This window comes from Lontra canadensis, unplaced genomic scaffold (genome assembly GCF_010015895.1).
Source record: "Lontra canadensis isolate GAN:19392208 unplaced genomic scaffold, GSC_riverotter_1.0 scaffold70, whole genome shotgun sequence".
Classification (NCBI taxonomy): Eukaryota; Metazoa; Chordata; class Mammalia; order Carnivora; family Mustelidae; genus Lontra; species Lontra canadensis.
In genome coordinates, this window is record NW_022631064.1 from 6,907,143 (window position 1) to 6,929,157 (window position 22,015).

Below are 22,015 nucleotides of genomic sequence, written 5' to 3' on the forward strand. Positions count from 1 at the left end.
GTCTGTTATGTAGAAACTGCTCAATAAATGTTAGTTGGACTTATTACTCTTATTCCTGGTAGACAGTTGAGCAAAGCAATGATTAGAAAAATTCAGATTTGAACATGTTGACCTGAATTCAAAGCATAAGTTCTTTCAGTTGTAGAAATAAAGATAACCATGCTGAAAATAGAACTTGTTAATAAGAGACTATTTGATTTTTAAAATTTTGTATACACAAATAATAATGCATTTCTTTGATAAGGGGGTGTTCATCCTTACTGCTGACATTACTTTTGAGTAACAGTGTAATGCTCAGTTCATGTTGTCATGATTGGAGGAGTAGTCCTTTTCTAGCAGAGTTCTTTGCCATCTTATGATATATTATTCCTAAATATAGGTTGTTGCCTTTTGAATTTATCTTGTTTACAGGTTTATTGTCCTGCATATTTATTGATTGATTTTATTTTAGGTTGATGCTTCTACTCAGAAAAGTGAAGAAAGTGAGACATTTGATGTAGAACTCACTAAAAATGTCCAAGGATTAGGAATTACCATTGCTGGTTACATTGGAGATAAAAAATTAGGTAGTTTCATATTTTTTTTTTAAATTTGGGAATTGCCTCTAATATCTTTGTCTTGTAAAATAGTGAATTACTATTCTGTATTTTCAGATTGTTGGATAAATTGATCAAAAACTTCCTTAGGAATAATACACTGTAGAAAACTCTGATACTGTGCTTGACAGACAAAATCACTGTCTTACTCTTGAGACTAAGTTTCTGTTGGTTTAGTTCCTATGGTTTGTTGATTTATATTTATTCAAAACTAGGACTTTATATTTGGAGAATAAAGGATGGATAGTTTTTGAGTGTGCTTTGCAAATAGTAAAAAAAAAAATCCAAAAACCCTATTTCTAATCTTAGAACCTTCGGGAATCTTTGTAAAGAGCATTACAAAGAGCAGTGCTGTTGAACATGATGGAAGAATCCAAATTGGAGACCAAATTATAGCAGTAAGTAACACATTTAATAAGAGCTTTGTTAATTTTCATGGTTGATAAATGCATTCTCCTAGTTTGCTCAGTTTTGAGAACTACAGTTAGCTCCATACTAATTTAAGCTTTTTGGTGATTTGAAGCTGTCATTACAATTACCCGTTTTGTTGTTTTGTGGAAGAGCATTGGATGGAAGCTTCAATGATCTCAATTCTAAATAATAGAATAATTTCTGATATATCTGATTTCTGGTTGTAATGAGTTTGTTACATTATTATACTTTAGTTGCAGACAATCTAAAGACCAGATACCATAATGTTTGGTGTACTTGAGTCTGAATTTTGGGATGTGTGCATTTTTTTTAATATCAGCGGAATGAGACTGTGTTGTTGTTGGCTCCATGTCCAGGGCTTCTTTTAGCTCTAAGAATATACAGGAATAAAAGAAATAGATCTTAACTCCCTCTTAATCAGATCAAGCCCGTCATTGTTTTTGTAGTAACTTCAGTATGTTTTGAGCATATTGCTATTCAAGGCAGTGTACAGAAGAATACAACTTCAGTTCAGTGTTCTTGCAAACTGGGCTGCCCTAGGTACTCCTTAAAAACACCTATCTGAGAGACCCTACACCAGTGGCTTCTTGGTCAAGTAAGTTTAGCAAAAACTGATAAGGTCTCTTAGGGATTCATAATGCACATTGAAAAATCGAAGACTTGGGGAAGTTCTGCAATTAGAGAAAAGTCAGCTATTTTACTTTGGGTTTTCCTAAACTTTTGTAATCGTGGACTCCTTTTTCCTCAAACATCTATTAATATTCTTTGGAGGACATTTTGGAGAATACTATTTATCTTAATATATATTTGTTTATGTTGAATTACGACTTTGTTGTTTCTTTGGGATTTTATTATGATAAGAATGTAGAATGTTAACATAAGATTCCTTGTTCATAGTGGCTTTATTCATAATAGCTGAGATGAGGAAGAAACCCAAATGTCCACCGATGGATGAATGGATAAACGAACTGTGATATCTATCTATCTATCTATCTATCTATCTAATGGAATATTATTTAGTCTCATAAAGAAGGAAATTCTGTCACATCCTGCAACATGGTTGAACCTTAAGGACATTATTCGAAGTGAAATAAGTGAGTCACAAAAAGACAAGTACTGTATGTTTCCACTCACATGAGGTACCTAGAGTAGTCAAACTTATAAAAAGAATGGTTGTTGCAAGAGTCTGAGTGGAGAGGTACATGGGGAGCTGTTTAGTGGGTACAGAGTTTCAGTTCCGCAAGGTAGAAACGTTCTGGAGATCTATGCATGACACTGAGTAAACTTAGCACTACTGAACTTTTACAGGTAAACATGGTTAAGATGCTTAATTTTTTGTTATGTGTTTTTTACTGCAATTAAAAAAAGGGGGTGCCCACTTCTACATTATAACTTCCTGAGTCTTCTTGGGCTTAGTTCTGTAAAACTAAGTACACTTGTTCACCCCTTGAAACCTATTATGAAGATCAAGCTGTGCTTGCCACTTAAGTTGGCTATGACTTGGGAATGAGTTTTAACCACTGTCTCTTCATTTGTCATACAATGAAAATTAACTATTTTTTTTTAATTTTGGAGAAAAGGAGTGGAGAGAGAGTGTGCATAGATATAGACTCTAAATCCATATCTATTACTGAATTAAAAATTGAAAACATAGCTAGGGTACTTTTTTCCCTGAGGTATGTATTTTATTTTATTTTATTTTGTTTTATTTTATTTTATTTTTTTAAAGATTTTATTTATTTGACAGAGAGGGATCACAAGTATGCAGAGAGGAAAGGGGGGGGGAAGGGGGGACGCGGGCTCCCTGTTGAGCATAGAGCCCAATGCGGGCCTTGATCCCAGGACCTTGGGATCATGATCTGAGCCAAAGGCAGAGACTTAACCCACTGAGCTACCCAGGCACCCACGATACATATTTTAATCCATTAGAAAACTTTTTTTAAAAAAAATCAGCTTTATTGAGATATAAGTCACATAACCTACAATTTACTCATTTAAAGGGTATAGTTCAGTAGCTTAATTTAGTATATTCACAATTGTGCATCCATTATCACTGTCAATTTTAGAAACTTTTCGTTTCCTTAAAAGGGAACCCCATACCCAGTAGCAGTCTGTCCCTAATTCTACCAACTGCCCAGCACTAGAAAACTACCAGTCTTTTTCTGTCTCTATAAATTTGCCTACTCTGTATATTTCATGTAAGTGAAATTACGCAGTATGTGGTCCTTTGTGGCTGGTTTATTCTGCCTGGCATGTTTTCAACTTTCATCCATGTTGTACCATGTATCCATTCCTCATTTCTTTTTATAACTGAGTTATATTTCATTGTATGGATATACCACATTTTATTTACCTGTTTATTAATTGGTGGACATTTGGGTTGTTTCCATTTTTTGTCTGTTACGGATAACACTGCCGTGAACATTTATGTACCAGATTTGTATGGATGTATATTTTCATTTATCTTGGGTTTATACCTGGGCATAGAATTGCTGGATCCTATGATAACTGCTTAGTAAGCTTCATTCACCTACAAAGTGGGGAAAAGGAAACTTTCCCTTGTATAATTTTTAGGAAGACCAAATGAGTAATTCGTTAAAATACTTGGTATAACACTTCGCATGTAAGTACAGTTTAATTAATGAAGCAGATCCTTACTGAAGGCCTGAAATAATTGCACATTTAAAAGCACAATATCTTTCCTCCAAACTTGTCATTATTTCCATTAAGTGGAACCTCACATAGGGTTTTGCTTAGGTAAGATCAGTAATAAAGGGAATTATTGACTCGAAAGGAGAGGTCTCCTTCATATGAAGTGTTTTCTTGTTTTCAATAAAGTCACTTATCTTCACTGTTATTAGTGTTCCGAGTTTTAACTTTTAGCAATATTCTCTTCCTTCAGAGTTAGGAGCATCTCAGACTCTGAGGAAACATCATGCAATACTTTTGGCCATGCATTAATTTTTGTGAAATATCACCATCTTGTGGACTTTTGAGATACTGGTGGTAAAGTTCCTCACACTGGTTGCATTTTCACAACTGCAGTCTTTGTTTTTCCTGGCTTTGTTTTGGTAGCAGCTGTTGGAGCTGAACTCCGTTTTTATTTTGTAGTTGTCCAGGCAGTGAGAAGATTGAGAAATTATTTCTTGCTATTTTGAGGAGATACTGTTTTATTTTTTAATTAAAAAAATTTTTTTTTATGAACATATAGTGCATTTTTAGCCCCAGGGGTACAGGTCTGTGAATCGCCAGGTTTACACACTTCACAGCACTCACCATAGCACATACCTTCCCCAGTGTCCATAACCCAGCCACCCTCTCCTGACCGAGATATTGTTTTATAACATTAAGCTTACTTTAAGATTCCTGTTTTACAAATTGTGCTATGTTGACCCCTAGGGTTTCCGTGTAGACATTACAGGGGAGGGAATAGAGTGAATGATTCCATGTTATTCCGCTTTGTTTATTAGTATTCCATTTAAGAATTATTTGATCAGGGGTGCCTGGGTGGCTCAGTGGGTTAAAGCCTCTGCCTTCAGCTCAGGTCATGATCTCAGGGTCCTGGGATCGAGCCCCGCATCAGGCTCTCTGCTCAGTGGGGAACCTGCTTCCCCCTCCCCCTCTCTGCCTGTCCCTCTGCCTACTTGTGATCTCTGTCTGTCAAATAAATAAATAAAATCTTAAAAAAAAAAGAATTATTTGATCAAGGGATTCTATTATATTTTAAAAAGTTGACCAAACTGCTCATCAGATGGAATCATACATTCACTCTTCTTAGATTGATGTATAGAAATCCTTGGTAAAAGCAGTATGGAATTATGATTGATTAAAAAAAAAATATCGTGGAGCTGGGTGGCTCAGTTGGTGAAATGTCTGACTTTTGATTTCACTCAGGTCGTGATCTCAGGGTCTTGAGATCCAGCCCTGCACCTCGCCCCCCCCTCGCTCAGTGCAGAGTCTGCTTGAGAGTCTCTCTCTCTCTCCCCCTTCTCCCCTCTTCCTGCTCACTTGGTGGGCACATTCTCTCTCACAATCTCTCTAAAATAAATACATAATAAAATTAAAAAATTATTAAGCAGGTAAGGAAGGAAAGGCGTCAGATGCTGCTTTTGATATTCTGACTTTGTTAATAAGCTCCAGTTCTCTCTTACTATGTATCTCTGTAAGGGGCACTGTGGAAGGGCTGGGCTGGCTAGATTGAGTGTACTCAGGAGCTGGGGTTTTCTAGTTGTTTCAACTAGTAATTCTCTTACCATTGTTCCTGCTAATTGTGGTGTCTGCTCTGTGCATTACGAGGTTATTGGAGCTTTCCCTAAGAGATCACACAGGCAGTCTCCTGCCCTTGCATCTAGTTCCAGAGCATTCTTGTCTGTGGTATGATTATGTCTGAAGCCATGTCTTAACTCTGCCTGTGATCGTTACAGACCAGACCTGTCTGGGACCCCCGATTTGGGCTTTGTTGACCATATCTCATATGTATGTTAAATGTAGTGATATTTGAACAGAAACTTCTCTCAAGAAAGATTGAGATTTTCATGTTTTTTAATCACTTCTTCAGTCTGTTAATAATGCCAGCTTCAGAGTTTCTTCCCAGTGTAAAGTACTGGGCACTGTAATTTTGGGAAAATAGGTACCGTTATTCCCATATTACAGATGAAGACACTGAGAAATCTGAATTGAAATCTTTTGAAATTGACTTTTGAAAGTCCATGGTTATTCCATTATACCAGTTTCTTCTGTGCTGGTACCATCTCTGACATTTGGGTAGGGAATATGTTTTTAAATTCAGGCCACCAAATTTTGAAAATAAAGGAAGACTGCAGGTTTTTAAAAATGTATCTGAGCTTTATTGCTATTAAGCTGATAAAATCATATGCATTTGAATTGTTAAAATTAAACTGAATCTGTAAAGAGTCGAACAATAAAAGTCTATTGTAGGTAAAAACTTGTAATAAGTTCTGTGAATTTTAAGAATGTTTATGGATCCTTAAAGTTGAGATTTTTTATGAGTTTTTTCTTACTTTCTTTACTGATAGTAAATAACATGTTCATTTATTTTAATTTTTGTCTTTGAGGTTTAAATTTAAAGTAAGATGCTATAATCTGAGTTTATTTGTTCCAAGAGGTAACTTGCTTTACAAATAAATCCTTGACATATGGACTGAAGGCTCTATATTCCCATTTGGGATGAATATCTATTGCACAAACAGCAGTATGTTTTGGCGACATCAGAGCCTGTCCTCTTGGAGCATGCAGTCACAAAACTCATAATGACAGAGAATATAAATTAAAATTATGGTAGATGCTGGGAAGGAGAAATGGTAAAGGGGGCTTTAACTATAGTCAGAGACCTTAGGGTAGTTCAGTTATGGAATGTATTGCACTGAGATGTAAAGCAAGTGTAGGTGTTTTCTAGGTGGGCAGATGAGAGAGAGTACAGGCTAAAAGAAGTTCAGGGAGTCGAGACTGGGGGTGCAGAGTCTGCAGAGGCCTCCAGGCTGAGGCGAACATTGCAGGGCAGGAGTGGATATGAGCCCTCAGGGGCGGGAGGCCCCAGGGGATAGGCAGCGCCATGCCTGATGAGATTGGTGGTGCATCTGGGGAGAGTTGACACAGGTCTTTCTAAGCTATGTTCACAATATGAAAAGTTGGACTAAGGAGTGTCCTAGGGAAGGCAGTCTTGGGACGATATGATCATATCTGTAATTTGGAAAGATCACAAGCACATCTTCAAATGTTTTATCCTCTGTGAACTAGGAAAAGGGAAAGTCACATGTGTTTTCTGAAGAGGCAAAGAAATAAGGAAGGTGGTTTTGTCATCCTTCTTTTTTAAAGCCAGAGTAAGTATGATATGGAACACATCAGCACTCTCAGAGACCACTTTTCTCATTGTCTTCTACATGTTTATACACTGCATAGTACTGGCTTCCAAACTTGACTGTGTGTCAGGGTCACCTGAGGAACATAAAAGAATATTCTGACCCCGGAACTGTTGGTTCATGATGTCTAGAAATGAGGCACCATCATCTGTAAAATAAAACAAAACTCACCTGGGTAATTCTGGTGCATCTAAGTTATTACCGGTCCCCTAGCCGGGTGTTAGTTCATTCTCCAATTAGGGGGTACTCAGTCCTGTTGATTTCCCACTAACAAGCAGTAAACACGCATTTGGTGAATTGATAATACAAATATTCATTTATTTTTTAACGTGTCTTTTCTGATCACAGGTAGATGGCACAAACCTTCAGGGTTTTACCAATCAACAAGCAGTAGAGGTGTTGCGACACACAGGACCAACTGTGCACCTGACACTAATGAGGAGAGGAGCGAAGCAGGAGGCTGAGCTTGCGTCAAGGGAGGATGTCACAAAGGATGCAGTTTTGTCTCCTGTGAATGCCGGTGGAAGCAAAGGTAATGCCTGGTTAAACTGGTTTTCAGTTAGACCCTTACATCATTTAGATTTTTTTTCTAATTCCGAAAATACCTCAAGAATGGTATTTAGTCCTCACTATTCATTATGAGCCAAATAAAAAGGAAATTTGGTGACCTTGGGACTAACCAGAACTAGCTATGTGTCCATTCAGTGCAGAAAGAGCTCCCGAATAAAGCAGGTCTCTTTCTTTCCTGTTGATTGAGGCACATTTCAGAGTCAGAAACGTGGTTTACCTTTCGATCCCTGCCTTACTTTTGGGAGTCATTGCCGTGTTTTCTGTTCAGGGGAGCCTGTTCTGCCCAGGCTAGGTCTGCAAGCCTCATGTTCCCAAATGTCCAGCCTTCCTTGGAGGAATCTACTTTAATAAGACATTTAGAAATGCCATTCATAAGCTGTTGGTACATGAGTATCTCTGAAAATTAGTGAAACCCCCTGGTAGCTGACTGATGTAAGTTTGTTGGTAGAAGTCAGGGTTTTGTTTTGAAAATGCTGCTTCATTTCTCAAACTATTGACCATTCTGGTATTTATGCCATATACTGTTTGTTACAGCAGTAGGAGACAGGGAGGCAAATCACACGAGAAATTTATTGCTTTTTTTTTAGAGAGAGGGAGACAGAGTGAGTGGGGGGGGAGTAGATGGAGATGGAGAGAGAGGGTTTCAAGCCGTCTCCACACTCCGCACGGAGCCCGATGTGGGGCTCAGTCTCACGACCCTGAGATTGTGACCTGAGCTGAATTTAAGAGTCGGACACTTAACTGACTGAGCCACTCAGGGGCCCTGAGAAATTTATTCTTTATCATGTTAACAGAGTTTCCCTTTTAAGTACAAGTGGTTATTGATAAGTTTACATACAGGGAACACTCATTTTGGGGTTCAGATAAATCAGTGGGATTTGAAAAATTTCATGTGCTTGATTATATTATAGATGTAACTACTAAAATATTCTTATCTTTAAGAAAATTATGAAAAAGATGAAGAGTCTTCATCTTTGAGTAGAAACACCAGCATATTACCCGTTGAAGAAGAAGGTAAACACCTGGAGTGATGCTCCTGTGTTCTTTATCGTCTGTTTATTTGCTTCGTAGAGAGACTGTGTTTGTAAATGAGATTGAGCCTCTATGGAGAGTAAATTGTTAAAAAAATCTATCAAAAAAGCAAAAGAGATAGTTTCTAGTCCTTATTTATAGAAGAGATTAATTTCTCTAGTAGATTAAAATAGTTCATTTACACCTGGTATATTTTCTGGCTGTACATTATTCTTTCTTACATGTTGTTAAAACCAGAACCCTTAGGAATCAATCAGTTATGCACAAGGTTTTAGTCAATCCCTTTCCTTCCACTGACATGTCCATATCTTATTGAGCAAGCAATAATAAAATTATCAAGTGTTTTTAAAATAAACATGAGAATCTTTTTTAAAGCATGAGCTCTTAGAAATGAAACTCTCCAGTTTTGGGAGGCTTTTTCTTGTCAAATTTTCAAGAATTCAAAATCTTAATATTGGGAAATTGGTTGGGGAAGGAATTGTACGGAAAAATTATTGAAACTTTCTGAGATTTCTTTTAATATAAAACCAGACTCCATCAAGCTGTTTAAGCATATTTTTAGAGCAGTATTTTACTATATAAGTATGCCAGAATATTACTGCCATCTTTATGCTGGAAGCTCTGTGCTTTCCTTACCTGTCACATTGCATTAGGTGCTTTGGTAGCTTAAATCCACAGAACAGAGTCCAAGACTGACCTTTCTTCATGTGTATGCTGCCCTTCACTAAAGAGTTACATTGAAGCTTTATGGTTCTTTAAAATATCTACTTTGTTAATTAATGTTTTTTTTTCTGTTGAAAATTTTGATTTTTATTATTTTTATTATTTTAAAAGACTATTTGTGTTTGTAATAATATCCTGGGAGTGTGATGTAGAAGATTCATATGTGTTAATTGCATTCTGCCATTTTTACACTAATAGGTGAAGAAATTATTTAGGCTAAAGTGAGATCAAGAGTAGTGGGAAGGAATAAAAAAGTTTTAGAGCATGAAACTTGATATAGTAAGTAGGGATGGGTGTGGGGGAATCACCCCGAAAGCCCAGATATTGTCTTTGCTTTTGAATGTGCATATGGGAGAGTGGGTGGGAGATGCTCTAAGAATCAGAAGTCCCCAATTCTTTTTTAAACAAACTAAGGAAAAGCTTCTAAATGATTCTAATGCATCTACCTTAGTGCTGGTCCTCAGAAAACAAACAAACAAAAGAAATTAAACAGACTCAGAGATACAGGAAACAGTTGTTGGTTACCAGAGTGGGGAGGTTTGGGAACAGGCAAAGTAGATGAAAGGCAGGGATTAAGAGGTACAAACTTCATTTATAAAATAAATAAGTTATGGGTTATTGTACACATAGGGAATACAGTCGATAATATAATAACTTTGTATAGTGACAGATGGTAACTAGAGTTATAGTGGGGATCATTTCATAACATTATGGAATGATCCAACCAATATAATATATACCTGAAACTAATAGGATATTTCTTGTCAGTTATACTCTAATATAAAATGAGTAGAGAAATTAGAGTAGTTCATATACTGGGTGAAGAGTCAGACTTGCTACAACAGACAGGTTCTGATCACAGTGTCTCTGGACTAGAATGTAAAACTATGGAGGTTTTTGTAGTTTGTCACTGACTTAATTGTGTTGACTATTTCAGGATATCCGCTATTGTCAGCAGACAGAGAAGACACGGAAGATGCACAGCAACAGGAAGCTGCCCTGCTGACAAAGTGGCAAAGGATTATGGGGATTAATTATGAAATAGTGGTAGGTTAGCTCAGCCTCCCTAACTTCCTAACTTATAACTGTGTTTGAGCAGGAAGTTCATGACAGAAATAAAGATGATCTTCCTAAAGAGGGCTAGAGAAGTAGCAAATGCCCAGGACCATTTTTTTGAAGACCTAAATGACTCAGATACTTTAAAAGTTCAGTTTGGAGAAAGTTGAATATTAACAAAGGAACTGAAAAAAATGGTATGAAAATTTTAGAACTCATAGTTCATCAATATTTTAATATTTTGAGCAGTAGTCCATATTATTTCAACAAATGTAATTTCTTTTTTCAATTCTTGAGTCTGGAATTTATAGAAAGAACCAGAATAGAGAGACAGAATATACCTAAAGATAAAATAAAAATCATCATAATCTTATATATTAAAGTTCTAAGAGGATTATTCCCCCCACTCTATCCTTACATATTTACTTTGCATAAGGGGTTTAATTCTGCATCCTCTTTTATGCCATGGTGAATGTTTATGTTTATTAATAGTTTGCATACCTTATATAGCAATCATGACCTGATATCCTAAAAAGAGACTTAACAAACGTAATGTGAATTATCAATCTTTAGATGTATACCAGCGAATTTTAGGGATTTCAAAAGAAAAAATAAAATACTAGGTTAATTAGAATTTTTCATATTGCTTATAATATTCAAAGGACTCTAGATTAGGAGAGATCGAAGAACAGATGTCATATAATAACAACTAGCCTTTATTGAGCACTTTGTGCCAAACAGTAGTCTTAATGTTTCATTTAATCTTCATGGCAAGGATCTTTTTTTTTTTAAACACTCAAGATGGTTAACAGTCAAATAGGAAGTAAGTACAGCTATTAACTACCATTTTAATCAAGTCAAGGAAGAATACAATAAGATCCAGCTTAACTGTAGTTAATTTAGCATGAAAAGAAGGTTGAGCATTCCTTCTATGGGGTAGGGTTAACATGCCAGGACAGATCACTGAGACTGCACTTCTGTGGTGGTAATTGATAGTGAAGGGAACTGTTTAACGAACCACATTGTCATAGAGGTGAGACCCAGGACCTTGAACTTTGGCGGTCTTTTGTGCACATTGTCTGGTGGTGGTATTCCCAGTAATCTCTCAAGGGTGAAGCATGCTATAGGTAAGAACCACGCTGTTGATTGGCCTTCATCAAACAAAAGTGAGATAGATCTGACTTTAAATTGTTTGCTCTGTGGTGATACAGCAAAAATATAGTCATAAGAGGAGTGGTAGAGTAGAAGGAAGGATTAATAGACATTATCAGGGAGGTACTTGGAGTTGGAGGGCTGCTTAGATGAAGTGATATTTACATTGGGTTTTAAGGAGTGAGAAGGATTTCATCCCAGTTGATTTAAAAATTGGATGAGGTAGTGTCTGATAATAACCCTTGCACATATCAGCAAGATTTGAAGAAATATCTTTTTTAATTAAACACCATTTTTCTCAGTTCCTGTACCGCTTAGTTTCTGAACTATAAAATATAAGGGATGAAGTAGATCATCTTTAGTATACCTTCTGATTTTAATATATTATTGGATTCTCTGTGAAAATGGGTGATTTCCTAACATTCTTCATTATTTAATGTAACAGTAGGAAATAAGAAGTTCATTCTCCTATTTGAAGCTTTGGTTCACTTTTAATGACCAGTGTTGTCTGTTGATACCAGCATAGGACCAGAAGTGTGGGCTCTAGATTCAGGCAGTGTCGGGTTCAAAGTTCTTGTATAGCTGTGTGACTCTGGGTAAGATACCCTCTTTGAACTTCATTTTCTTAATTTGGGAAACAAGGATAGACATTGGAATGATTTATGCGAAGCACGAAATAAGCTATGTAATGGGGTTAGCCCAGTCCCTGGCACAGAAGTGTCTTCTTTTGTCTTTTCTGTACTGTTGTTCAAGTGTAGGCATTTGATTTCCTCCGTGGTCATTGAGATTACCCTCCATTGTTGCCAGCATCTGTAGGTACCGCCCTGCGCAGTCTCTCGGGTGCTGGCATCTGACTCCCTCCTCCGCATTTGTGTTGGTTCCTGAAGCTGATGGATACCATTACTCTTTCAGAGACAAAGCTCCAAAGCTTTGTAGCTCCACAAGAAGATTTTTGAAGCTTTTGTGAGCAAGTTGACTTTTTTGGGGGTCGACATAAAATCTACACACGAGAGAAAGAAAAAACAACAAAAGAGGAAATGCTAGATTCATGAGGATTTTTTCCTTGCAGGTGGCCCATGTGAGCAAGTTCAGTGAGAGCAGTGGGTTGGGGATAAGTCTGGAAGCAACAGTGGGACATCATTTTATTCGCTCTGTTCTACCAGAAGGTCCTGTTGGACACAGCGGGAAGCTTTTCAGTGGAGATGAGCTGTTGGAGGTAAGGAGCTATGCCGTTCCCCGTCCCCTTAAATAAAATTCTGAAAAGGCTGCAGGAGGCTTAATGTGTAATCATACTATGCATAATAAGTAAGTTCTTATTTTTTAAATTCCCCCCCCCCAAAGTGTACTTGAGACAAATACACAATTAAAAATCCGCCCAAAGTAGGAATTTCAAATCTGTGCACTGATCTTCAGACCTAATTCCATGCTGGGTGTTTTTCCTTTGTTTTAGTCCGGAGAACTGTTAAAACTTTCTTTTAAAAAATTTAAAACAGTTATTCAATTTTTAGATGAGGTATTACTTTCGCATGTTCCAGAGTCACAAAGAACATAGACGGTGAGTAGTCTCTTCCTTGTGCTACTCCAGCCAGTTCTCATCACCCTTCATTAGGTAACTGCTGTCATATTTGGTACCGTGCAGTCTTCCAGACATGTTTAATGAAGACCTAAGATTTGGATATATTCTTTCCCCCCACTTTTAAAAGCATACAGGCATAAAACATGTACCATTTTCCATTTTGATTTTTTCACCTAGTGATATAAAACATCAATTTGTAGAGTAATCTGTTCCTTTTCTCTTCAGTCCTGGGTATTTTTAATTTTTTTATTACCTCTTCTTTTCCAAACTACTACTCTGGCACATGAAATAAGGGCGAAGGGTAGTGATTTCTCTTGAGTTCTTTACAGGTCGCATTTTCAACACAATTCTAACGTTTTAGATCATACTACTATAGGTAACTAGTTCTGAGCACAGCAGAACTATGGTACTCATCCTAAAATTCATATTTATTTAATAAAAGATTTCTTTCAAAAGAGTACTCATATTATGAAATGTTCTCTCTTGGGCAACTTCTCTTTTTGTACAGGTGAATGGCATAACTTTGCTTGGGGAAAATCACCAAGATGTGGTGACTATTTTAAAAGAACTGCCAATTGAAGTGACAATGGTGTGCTGTCGACGAACTGTGCCTCCCACCAGCCAGACAGGGTTGGATAGCCTGGACTTATGTGACATTGAACTGACAGAAAAGGTATCAGGTTTGAGACTAATGGGAATAAATAATGGGAAGTCTAAATGGCATCTACAACTTTTTAAATCTTTTTTTTCTTTCATTTGGCATTTTTTCCCTCAAAATCAGTGGGTTGTAGGAAAGACCTTGAAGTCAGACAAATATGAATTTGAGTCAGGCTTGACACTTGCTAGCTCTGGGACCTTGGGCAGGTCATTTCATCTTTCTGAATCTCTCTTTTCTCCTCTGTAAAATCTACATCATAGTGCATGTCTTCTATTGCAATATAATGATATTAGGTATTATTGGGCCCTTTATGCTTGATAATTTATTCACAATATTCCTATGAAAAATATACGCATAATGTGCCCATTTATAGGAGAGAAAATTGATGTATATAGTATAAATGTGGTAAACAAGAGATACTTAATGGTTGTCACAAGATTACTGCTCTAGGAATAGCTATCATATGGATGGACACATCTCTGTGATTTTAGATCTTATTTGCATATTTTTTATACTTTTTAAATGTAAAAACTTGAGGCCATAATACTTGCTTATTCTTTTTCATTTACATGAAAATATCAAGAAATAGAGCTCATCAGCTTTTCTGAGGACTCATCATAGATATCCAAAGTTAAGATTTGGACTTTACGTAATTTGAGTTTTAGTCAAATCTCACTTAAGGTATAATGAGACATGATCTTAGAAATTGACTTACATTATACTGCAGGAATCAGTACAGTAGAATAATTTTGAAAGCCTTGAAGAATGTAATATTCAACGAGAGGAGTAGGGTGAATAAGAGACATAATTCCAAATTACATAGAACTCTAGCACCATACATGTTCATATGTATTTTTATGTGTTATGCATGGGATTATTACAATAAAGCAGGTGGACAGATTTGTATCTATGGTCCTAGGATGTGTAATAATTAACAGGAAAGATAGTATATAAACTAGAATTTCATCATCAAAACATGTCTTCCTGAAATTTGATATGTTCATACAGATGAAGACAACTGAATTAACTTAGATTCACTTTATTTTTGCTGAAAGGAAGCTAACATTTTGTATTTCTATTTCTGTGGCAAGTGCTTTACATATGTTAACTCATTTAATTCTTAACAATTCTATCAAATGGTAATTGTGAAGTTCAGGTTAAGAATATTGCTCAAAGCAACACAGTTAAGAAATCATCAACACAGCCTTTAAGCCCATGCCAGTCTGACTTCAAATCTTGTCTTGCTACTGTGCCTGCTAATTTGTTAATGAAATAATCATGTGCTCAAGTCACAACAGTTTAGAACCTTTGTTTGCAGAGAGTACAAAATTGTACATATAGCCATATCCTCTTGAGTTGTTATTCATGAGAATTTTTTCTTTAATATCAAAGTAGATTTACATTTTTCTTCTGACTACAGAGGTGACATAGACACTGATGAAAAAAAGTGAAAACTACCCACACTCATGCTGCTGAGATATAACCACTGTGTATTTTTGTAGGATATCTTTGAACTATACATTTTTAATGCCGGTTCCATGTTAGGTATTTCTACCACTTTAACAACCTTCAGTAATTACTCCCTTAATTTGTAAAAGTTTCATGATAAGCTGTTTCTATTCTAATTTGTGAGTGGTTTGTTCTGGACAGATGCTGGGACTCTCCCTTTTCCTTGTAGTGTTGGTACATGTCTGCTAATCTAGTGCCCCTGAAATAAGAGCTGTCTGATCTGTTACCCAGCCTCATGTAGATCTAGGGGAGTTCACTGGGTCCTCGGAGACTGAGGATCCTGTGCTGGCGATGACCGACGACGTGGGTCAGAATGCGGAGGAGGTTCAAGGACCTTTGGCCATGTGGGAGGTTGATGTGCAGCATATCGAGCTGGAGAAAGGGAACAAAGGACTTGGTTTTAGCATTTTAGATTATCAGGTAAATACATCCTATTTAAAATTTTTTAATTTTTTAAGGTGATACATGAGGCGCCTGGGTGGCTCAGTCCTTAAACGTCTGCCTTGGGCTCAGGTCATGACCCCAGGGTCCTGGGATAGACCCTGCATCAGGCTCCCTGCTCAGTGGGGAGCCTGCTTCTCCCTCTCCCACTCCTCTTGCTTGTGTTCCCTCTCTTGCTGTTTCTCTATCAAATAAATGAGTAAAATCTTAAAAAAAAAATAAAAAAGACAATATATACTCAAGGTATATTGTAGATAAGAGGAAAGGTAGTTAATATTTTAGAGTTACCAAAGACATTTCCTTGTTTCTAGCAAATCTTCCAAAATAATAATTTATATGGTTTATTATATAATGTAAGTTTTCTTTTAACATTGAGTTCATTGAACTTTGAACTTCCATTGAAAATTTGAAGAACATACATTTTAGAAATATCATAGAAATACAGTTTTTTTCTTATTTGGGGAACATGTCTAAATTATTTTTATTTCCATGCTCATCATTGTTAGTTCATATTTCAGTGGTAAGACTCAAAGTATTAAATACTTAACTTCTTTCGTCTGAAGTGAATTACCGAGTTGTAATTGAATGGGATTCTTGTCATTGACTAAATGATTAGATTTATGAAGAAGCTTAAATTGGTCAAGTGTAGCATGCTTACCCTGCATTGTTTTCTGTGCTGAGTAACTGAGGAAATGTTTATGCCTGTGTGAGAGAGCACAGCTGTTGCTCCTCATTAATTAATACCGAACCAGAGAGCCATCTCCAATGACTCCCAGGAGTTGTGTTCTTTATAGGGCTTGATTGTGGAGCCTTGTTCTAATACTAAGGTTGCTGCATATCTGAAAACACTGCATCATCACATACTTCATGGACTCTTTCTGTATTTCTTCATTTCTAATAGATAGGCCTGACCTTTTAGTACACTCACATCTACTGATGTCTCACAATAGTAACATCCTATTAAACAAAAGCTGTTATAGGGTTCCCTGGGTGCTCAGTCGTTTGAGCATCTGCCTTCGGCTCAGGTCATGATCCCAGGGTCCTGGGGTGGAGCCCTGCATTGGGCTCCTTGCTCAGCAGGGAGCCTGCTTCTCCCTCTGCCTGCCGCTCACCCTGCCTGTCTTCTCTCTCAGTCAAATAAATAAATAAAATCTTTAAAAAAGAAACAAGCAGATGCTGTTGTCAGTAATTTGTGGATCTGACATCCAGCCTCACAAGATAGCTATAAGATTGGACAATTTATCAAAATGTTAAAATGATAATTTTATAGTGATCTATACAATTGAAGTGGTGTACTCAGGAACAGCTTGGTACTTAAGGATGCCATGCTTTAGGGGAACTCTTCCTACACTCTTCAAAATGGAGATAGAGTTTACCTAGATAATTTGTTGAGAAGTGTTGCATGAAAATTCTTTTGTGAGACTTGAAACAGTTACCCATTCATTATAATTCAGTGGCCAATCTGTGAAAACATTTTTTTCAATTAAAAAGGAGCTACACTCGGGGTGCCGGGGTGGCTCAGTGGCTTAAAGCAACTGCCTTCGGCTCGGATATTGATCCCAGGGTCCTGGGATCGAGCCCCGCATCGGGGAGCCTGCTTCCCTTCCTCTCTCTCTGCCTACCTGTGATCTTGGTCTGTCAAATAAATAAATAAAATATTAAAAAAAAAAAAAGGAGCTACACTCTTCTTTAATTTTTCTTTCCTTCCCCATTCTGTCAGGATCCCATTGATCCAGCGAGCACTGTGATCGTGATTCGTTCGTTGGTGCCTGGCGGCATTGCCGAAAAGGACGGTCGGCTTCTTCCTGGAGATCGCCTCATGTTTGTCAATGATGTTAACCTGGAAAACAGCAGTCTGGAGGAGGCCGTGCAGGCTTTGAAGGGCGCGCCAGCTGGAACTGTGAGAATCGGAGTTGCTAAGCCGTTACCTGTAAGAATTTGGATTTTATCAATTTTTTTTTTTTCATTTTGTAAACAAAATGGCTCTTAGGCTTACTTTTAGCTTCAGAAAGTGTTCTCATGAGTGAATTGTGACTTTTGGTATTTTTCATCAGTATGGTTGCCGTCCATGTGAGTATAAAGATTTAATTTTGAGTAATATTTTTTTAAAAGAATAAAGGACAGAAAAAGATTCAGAAATAAATTTATAACTTTATGGTTTTGTGGTATGCTTTTGATCTGTTTATTCAGTAATAAGGTCATGATGAATACAGAATTGAATATTTTAAAACAAATATGCCTTAAAATGTCTATACTGATATGGTGGGGTGTTAGAGAAATTAAGGGCATTCACAACTAGCAGTGCAATCTTTAATTATAGTGGAATAAAGTAGAATCTCTTGTCAGTGTGTGTTAGGGTCCTGCATTCTGTTGATTTCAACATATTTCTTGTCTAATTACTGCCGAGCAAGAAATTGAACTTTTCACAGTAGGTTCATCAACTTGTGGCTCTTCTCCTGGGAGGCAATCACCCTCCTGTCATTAATTAATGCAGTATTAAAAACAACTAATCAGTTCATGCTACATAATGTCAGTATGTTTATTAGATATAGTGATTACAACATAGCACTTACCACTTAATTGCACGTAAATATTAGAGACATTTTCAATATTCGTGGGGCTTTTTTAATGTATAAATATATTTTTAAGTCAAAGGGCAAATACACCTTTTCTTAAGAAAACACAAACACATAGGTACATTTGCATAAACATCAAAGAACAATTTGTTGACTTTATGAAAGAATTTGTTCAAATAGTAAGCTTTGTTAATACATTTGCAACATTAATTGGATTTTTCATGCCTCACTTTGTATTCCACAAAGAAGTTTGGTAATCTATGAAAATATATTTATGACAACAGAGGAAAGAAGAGAACTTCTGCATGTGTTGCTGATACAGGGTGATGTAGGCAAGACGATCTATTTTAGGCCATTTTATTTGAGATTGGAATAAATATATTAGGTTTTCCATCAGTGTGATCCGTCAGTGTGATATAATAGATTAGGAATGTAATTTAGAATCTGTACATGTAGAGTTTTTTTTTTGTTTTTTTTTTTTTAAGCTATGTTCAATTGAGAGACTTCACTGTAGGGTTCTCTGACATTCCTTGTCAAGTAAATGAGATTCTTTAAAATAATACTCTAGTAAGGGATGACAGAGAGGAGATGATCCTTCCTTTTTAATGTTTTTTTCCCCTGCAAATTCTTTTATATCTTAACACCTAAAAGGCCCCTTACTTATTTTTACATTAAGAGTCATTGTTTAGCCAGAATATTTGGCAGATGAAACTGACCAGAAGATTATTATATAATACAAAAAAATTATTGATTTTGATCTTTTATAAGGAGAATGAAAAAATTAGAAGGGATTTTCATCTAACAGATGATGTATTGGTATTATTGGTATTAGAAGAATGTCCTTATTGTACCTTAACAAATAAAAACATTAAATATGAATATTTATCATATTTCATGTTCATCATTCTGTGTCTAAGTCACGTGTTATCATTTGAAAACATTCCCATTTTTTCCCTCTCTTCTTATTTTTTTCAACCCCCCCATCTTTCTCCTTCCTTCCCTCTTTGCTGTTCTCCTTCAAACTCCTCCTCAAACACTGAGTCTCCTTCTCCCTGCAGCTTTCACCAGAAGAAGGGTATGTTTCTTCTAAGGAGGATTCCTTTCTCCACCCACCACACTCTTGCGAGGAGGAAGGGCTGGTTGACAGAGCTGTCTTCAGGGCTGACTTGGCTCTGGTTAGTGGCCACAACATATCAAGTCTTCTTTCAGAAATCTTATGTCTTATTTTTTGCTTTTCAAAATATTCTAAAATCTTACTGTAAACTCTTTGTTCATAATGTTTTGGAAAACCAGACATTTTCATTTCAATTCTAGTGGTTCTTATAGTTCAAAATAGGAAGAAAAACCGTAACACGTGTGAAACTATTTGCTGATTTAGGGAGGAAATTCAGTTAGCAATGCATTCTGACAACTAGTAGAATTAATCTTTACATCATACCAAAAGTTGTTGAAGCACTCGTTTGCTTTAATTTCATACTTGGGGCATTTCTAGGCATTATTTAGCTGTTTTCAGTTAATCAGTTGTTTTGGCTACCTTTGAATGGGGTAACTAGTATATTTTTTTCCATTCGATACAAATAATGTGAAAACCACGTAAATTGGTTCAGTTATTAAGAACACAGAAGTCTCCAAAATAGTCAAAACCCATGTTTACTATGATTACAAAATATAATAAGCATCACTGATTTACTACAAAATTTTAAATTGAAATTTTATTTTTACTTGGTCTATATAAAATCATTCATTAGAATAAATATTTCTGGACCACTGGAAGTCACTTTGATGAATAAATGCATGAATTTTGCTGCTAAGAACCTTACTTTCTAGTAGAGGAGACAATACTGTAGCAATAATTAAGATGTAAAGCTAAATATCAGATATAAATAAACATGACATTTATACAACATAAATATAAAAATTGGATGTCCTATTCCATTACTCCTATTAAAACCAGGTTCCTGGCCTAACTTTTCCTTTTGGGAAAAAAGTACCCAGTATGACTAGAAAGGAAGTGCTCAGCTTTTGAAATCCTTGTTTTAGTGTATCAGAATAGAGTGAGGTTAAAAACCCATGGCATTCTCCATTATGTATTTCTAACCAGTTGTGCACATCTTGCTTTAGAACAGAGTGTGAATTATTTCTTTGATTTTGATAAACCTAATTTTTGGGAGATAGTTCTTCTTGTTAATATTTTTTAATTAACCAGCTCCTGAAACTGCCTTTTGGAAAGTTTTGGTGTATATTATAATAAATACAATAATATCATATTACAATATCATCAATAATCCATGACACAAAGCTTAGTTAATGCCATCTATCTAGATAGTGATGTGAAGTATTTACTTTCCAGAATGTTGTACCTGATAAACATTTGTGAAGGGTAAACCTCCACACAGTAGTTCACTAGTGAATTTGAACATATATTTAAAATATATTATTAGAGGGAGGGTCACTTGGAAGTGGCAAACCTATATTCTTGGCATGTTTTTGCAAGAATGTGACCTGGTATAATTTATAATTCTTCTGGCAAAATAAGTTGAAATCACAAAGAAGTAGAACACGTAGGATTTTGCCATCAAGACCAAAAATGCTGATAATATAATAATATAATTATGTTAGTTCTACCTATTTTAAAGCGTAACTGAGTGAATTGTAAACAGAGCTTTAAACTCCTCATGAGTTGATTCTTTCACTTGGTTCTACCATGAAAGATAGTAAGAGGAGCTTTAGATAATACTTAGTGAAATGTTCTGCTTTATGTGAGTTTTCCAGCAAAAGGAGTTCACAACTTTGTAGCTTCCCCATCACCATAATTAGACCCCTTGTTTGTTAGTATAATTTCAGTATAAAATCACAGATATTCTTTTTGGTTTCTGATGATCACCAGCAAGTTCTGAATCATCATCTCGGATGGTTTTAAAATCTAGTTTAAAATAACTTAAAATAGGGGTACCTGGGTGGCTCAGTCAGTTAAGCACCTGACCCTGGATCTCAACTCAGGTATTGATCTCAGGGTCATGAGTTGAAGCCTCTCATTGGGCTTCATACTGGGTGTGGAGCCTACTTGAAAAAAATAACTTAAAATATATTGTTTTAGTGAGCTTTATAAATAGATAATTGCCTAACTGCCTTGTTGAATAGTAGTTTATTTTGGTTGAATAGAAAAAGTGTTGACCTCTTTCATTTTATTATATAATTCTAGAAGTTGGGCAGGTGGTTTTAAAAAATAATGTGAACTGGACAAAGTAAATATTTTCCTTAATATATGAAATCACTTAAAACTTTGAATTAATCCGGGCCTTTTGTTAATTGTTGCTGTTGTCCTCTTATTGGTGGAATGTGTAACTGATGCCAGCCCCAGTTTGTCTCGACGTGTTGAAGAGGGTGAGGAGGTCATGTAGGAGACAGGACGAATGCCGGTACTCTTTTTAGTCTCAAGTGGAGACATGTCATATATGTAACCAGAATTCCCAGCTGACATTATCATTTTGGTTCCCAGGTGGACACAAATGAGGCTGACTTAGCAGATGAATCTACATTTGAGTCTCAGTACTCTCCTGATAATGACAGTATCTACTCCACTCAAGCCTCTCTTTTATCTCTTCACGGCAGCGCTTGTAGCGATGGCCTGAACTATGGTCCCTCCCTTCCATCTTCTCCTCCCAAGGTACAGAGGGGGAACTGTGGGAGTGGTATGTTAGAAGCATTGTGTTTTTCCAATCATGGATTCATTATCAGATTAAAGTGCAGTTTTATTCAGATAGTGTTGATTGAGCATCTCTCGGACCACTAGGTACTATTTAAGTCTAGGTTCT

The 22,015-nt window shown here is 36.3% G+C and overlaps 1 protein-coding gene across 6 annotated transcripts in view; it reads left to right on the forward strand.

Moving 5' to 3' along the window:
- MPDZ (multiple PDZ domain crumbs cell polarity complex component) overlaps positions 1–22,015 on the forward strand; it is a 128,535-nt gene that overhangs the window by 32,769 nt on the left and 73,751 nt on the right. For 5 of the 6 annotated variants that reach the window (XM_032880579.1, XM_032880580.1, XM_032880583.1 and 2 more), the window contains exons 8-18: positions 452–566; positions 906–994; positions 7,256–7,439; positions 8,420–8,491; positions 10,170–10,279; positions 12,510–12,656; positions 13,525–13,689; positions 15,415–15,603; positions 17,345–17,554; positions 19,259–19,375; positions 21,700–21,867. In XM_032880579.1, the coding sequence (XP_032736470.1) occupies positions 452–566; positions 906–994; positions 7,256–7,439; positions 8,420–8,491; positions 10,170–10,279; positions 12,510–12,656; positions 13,525–13,689; positions 15,415–15,603; positions 17,345–17,554; positions 19,259–19,375; positions 21,700–21,867 (1,566 nt within the window). The remainder of the gene's footprint in view (positions 1–451; positions 567–905; positions 995–7,255; positions 7,440–8,419; positions 8,492–10,169; positions 10,280–12,509; positions 12,657–13,524; positions 13,690–15,414; positions 15,604–17,344; positions 17,555–19,258; positions 19,376–21,699; positions 21,868–22,015) is intronic. The other variant, XM_032880582.1, reaches the window with a different exon arrangement.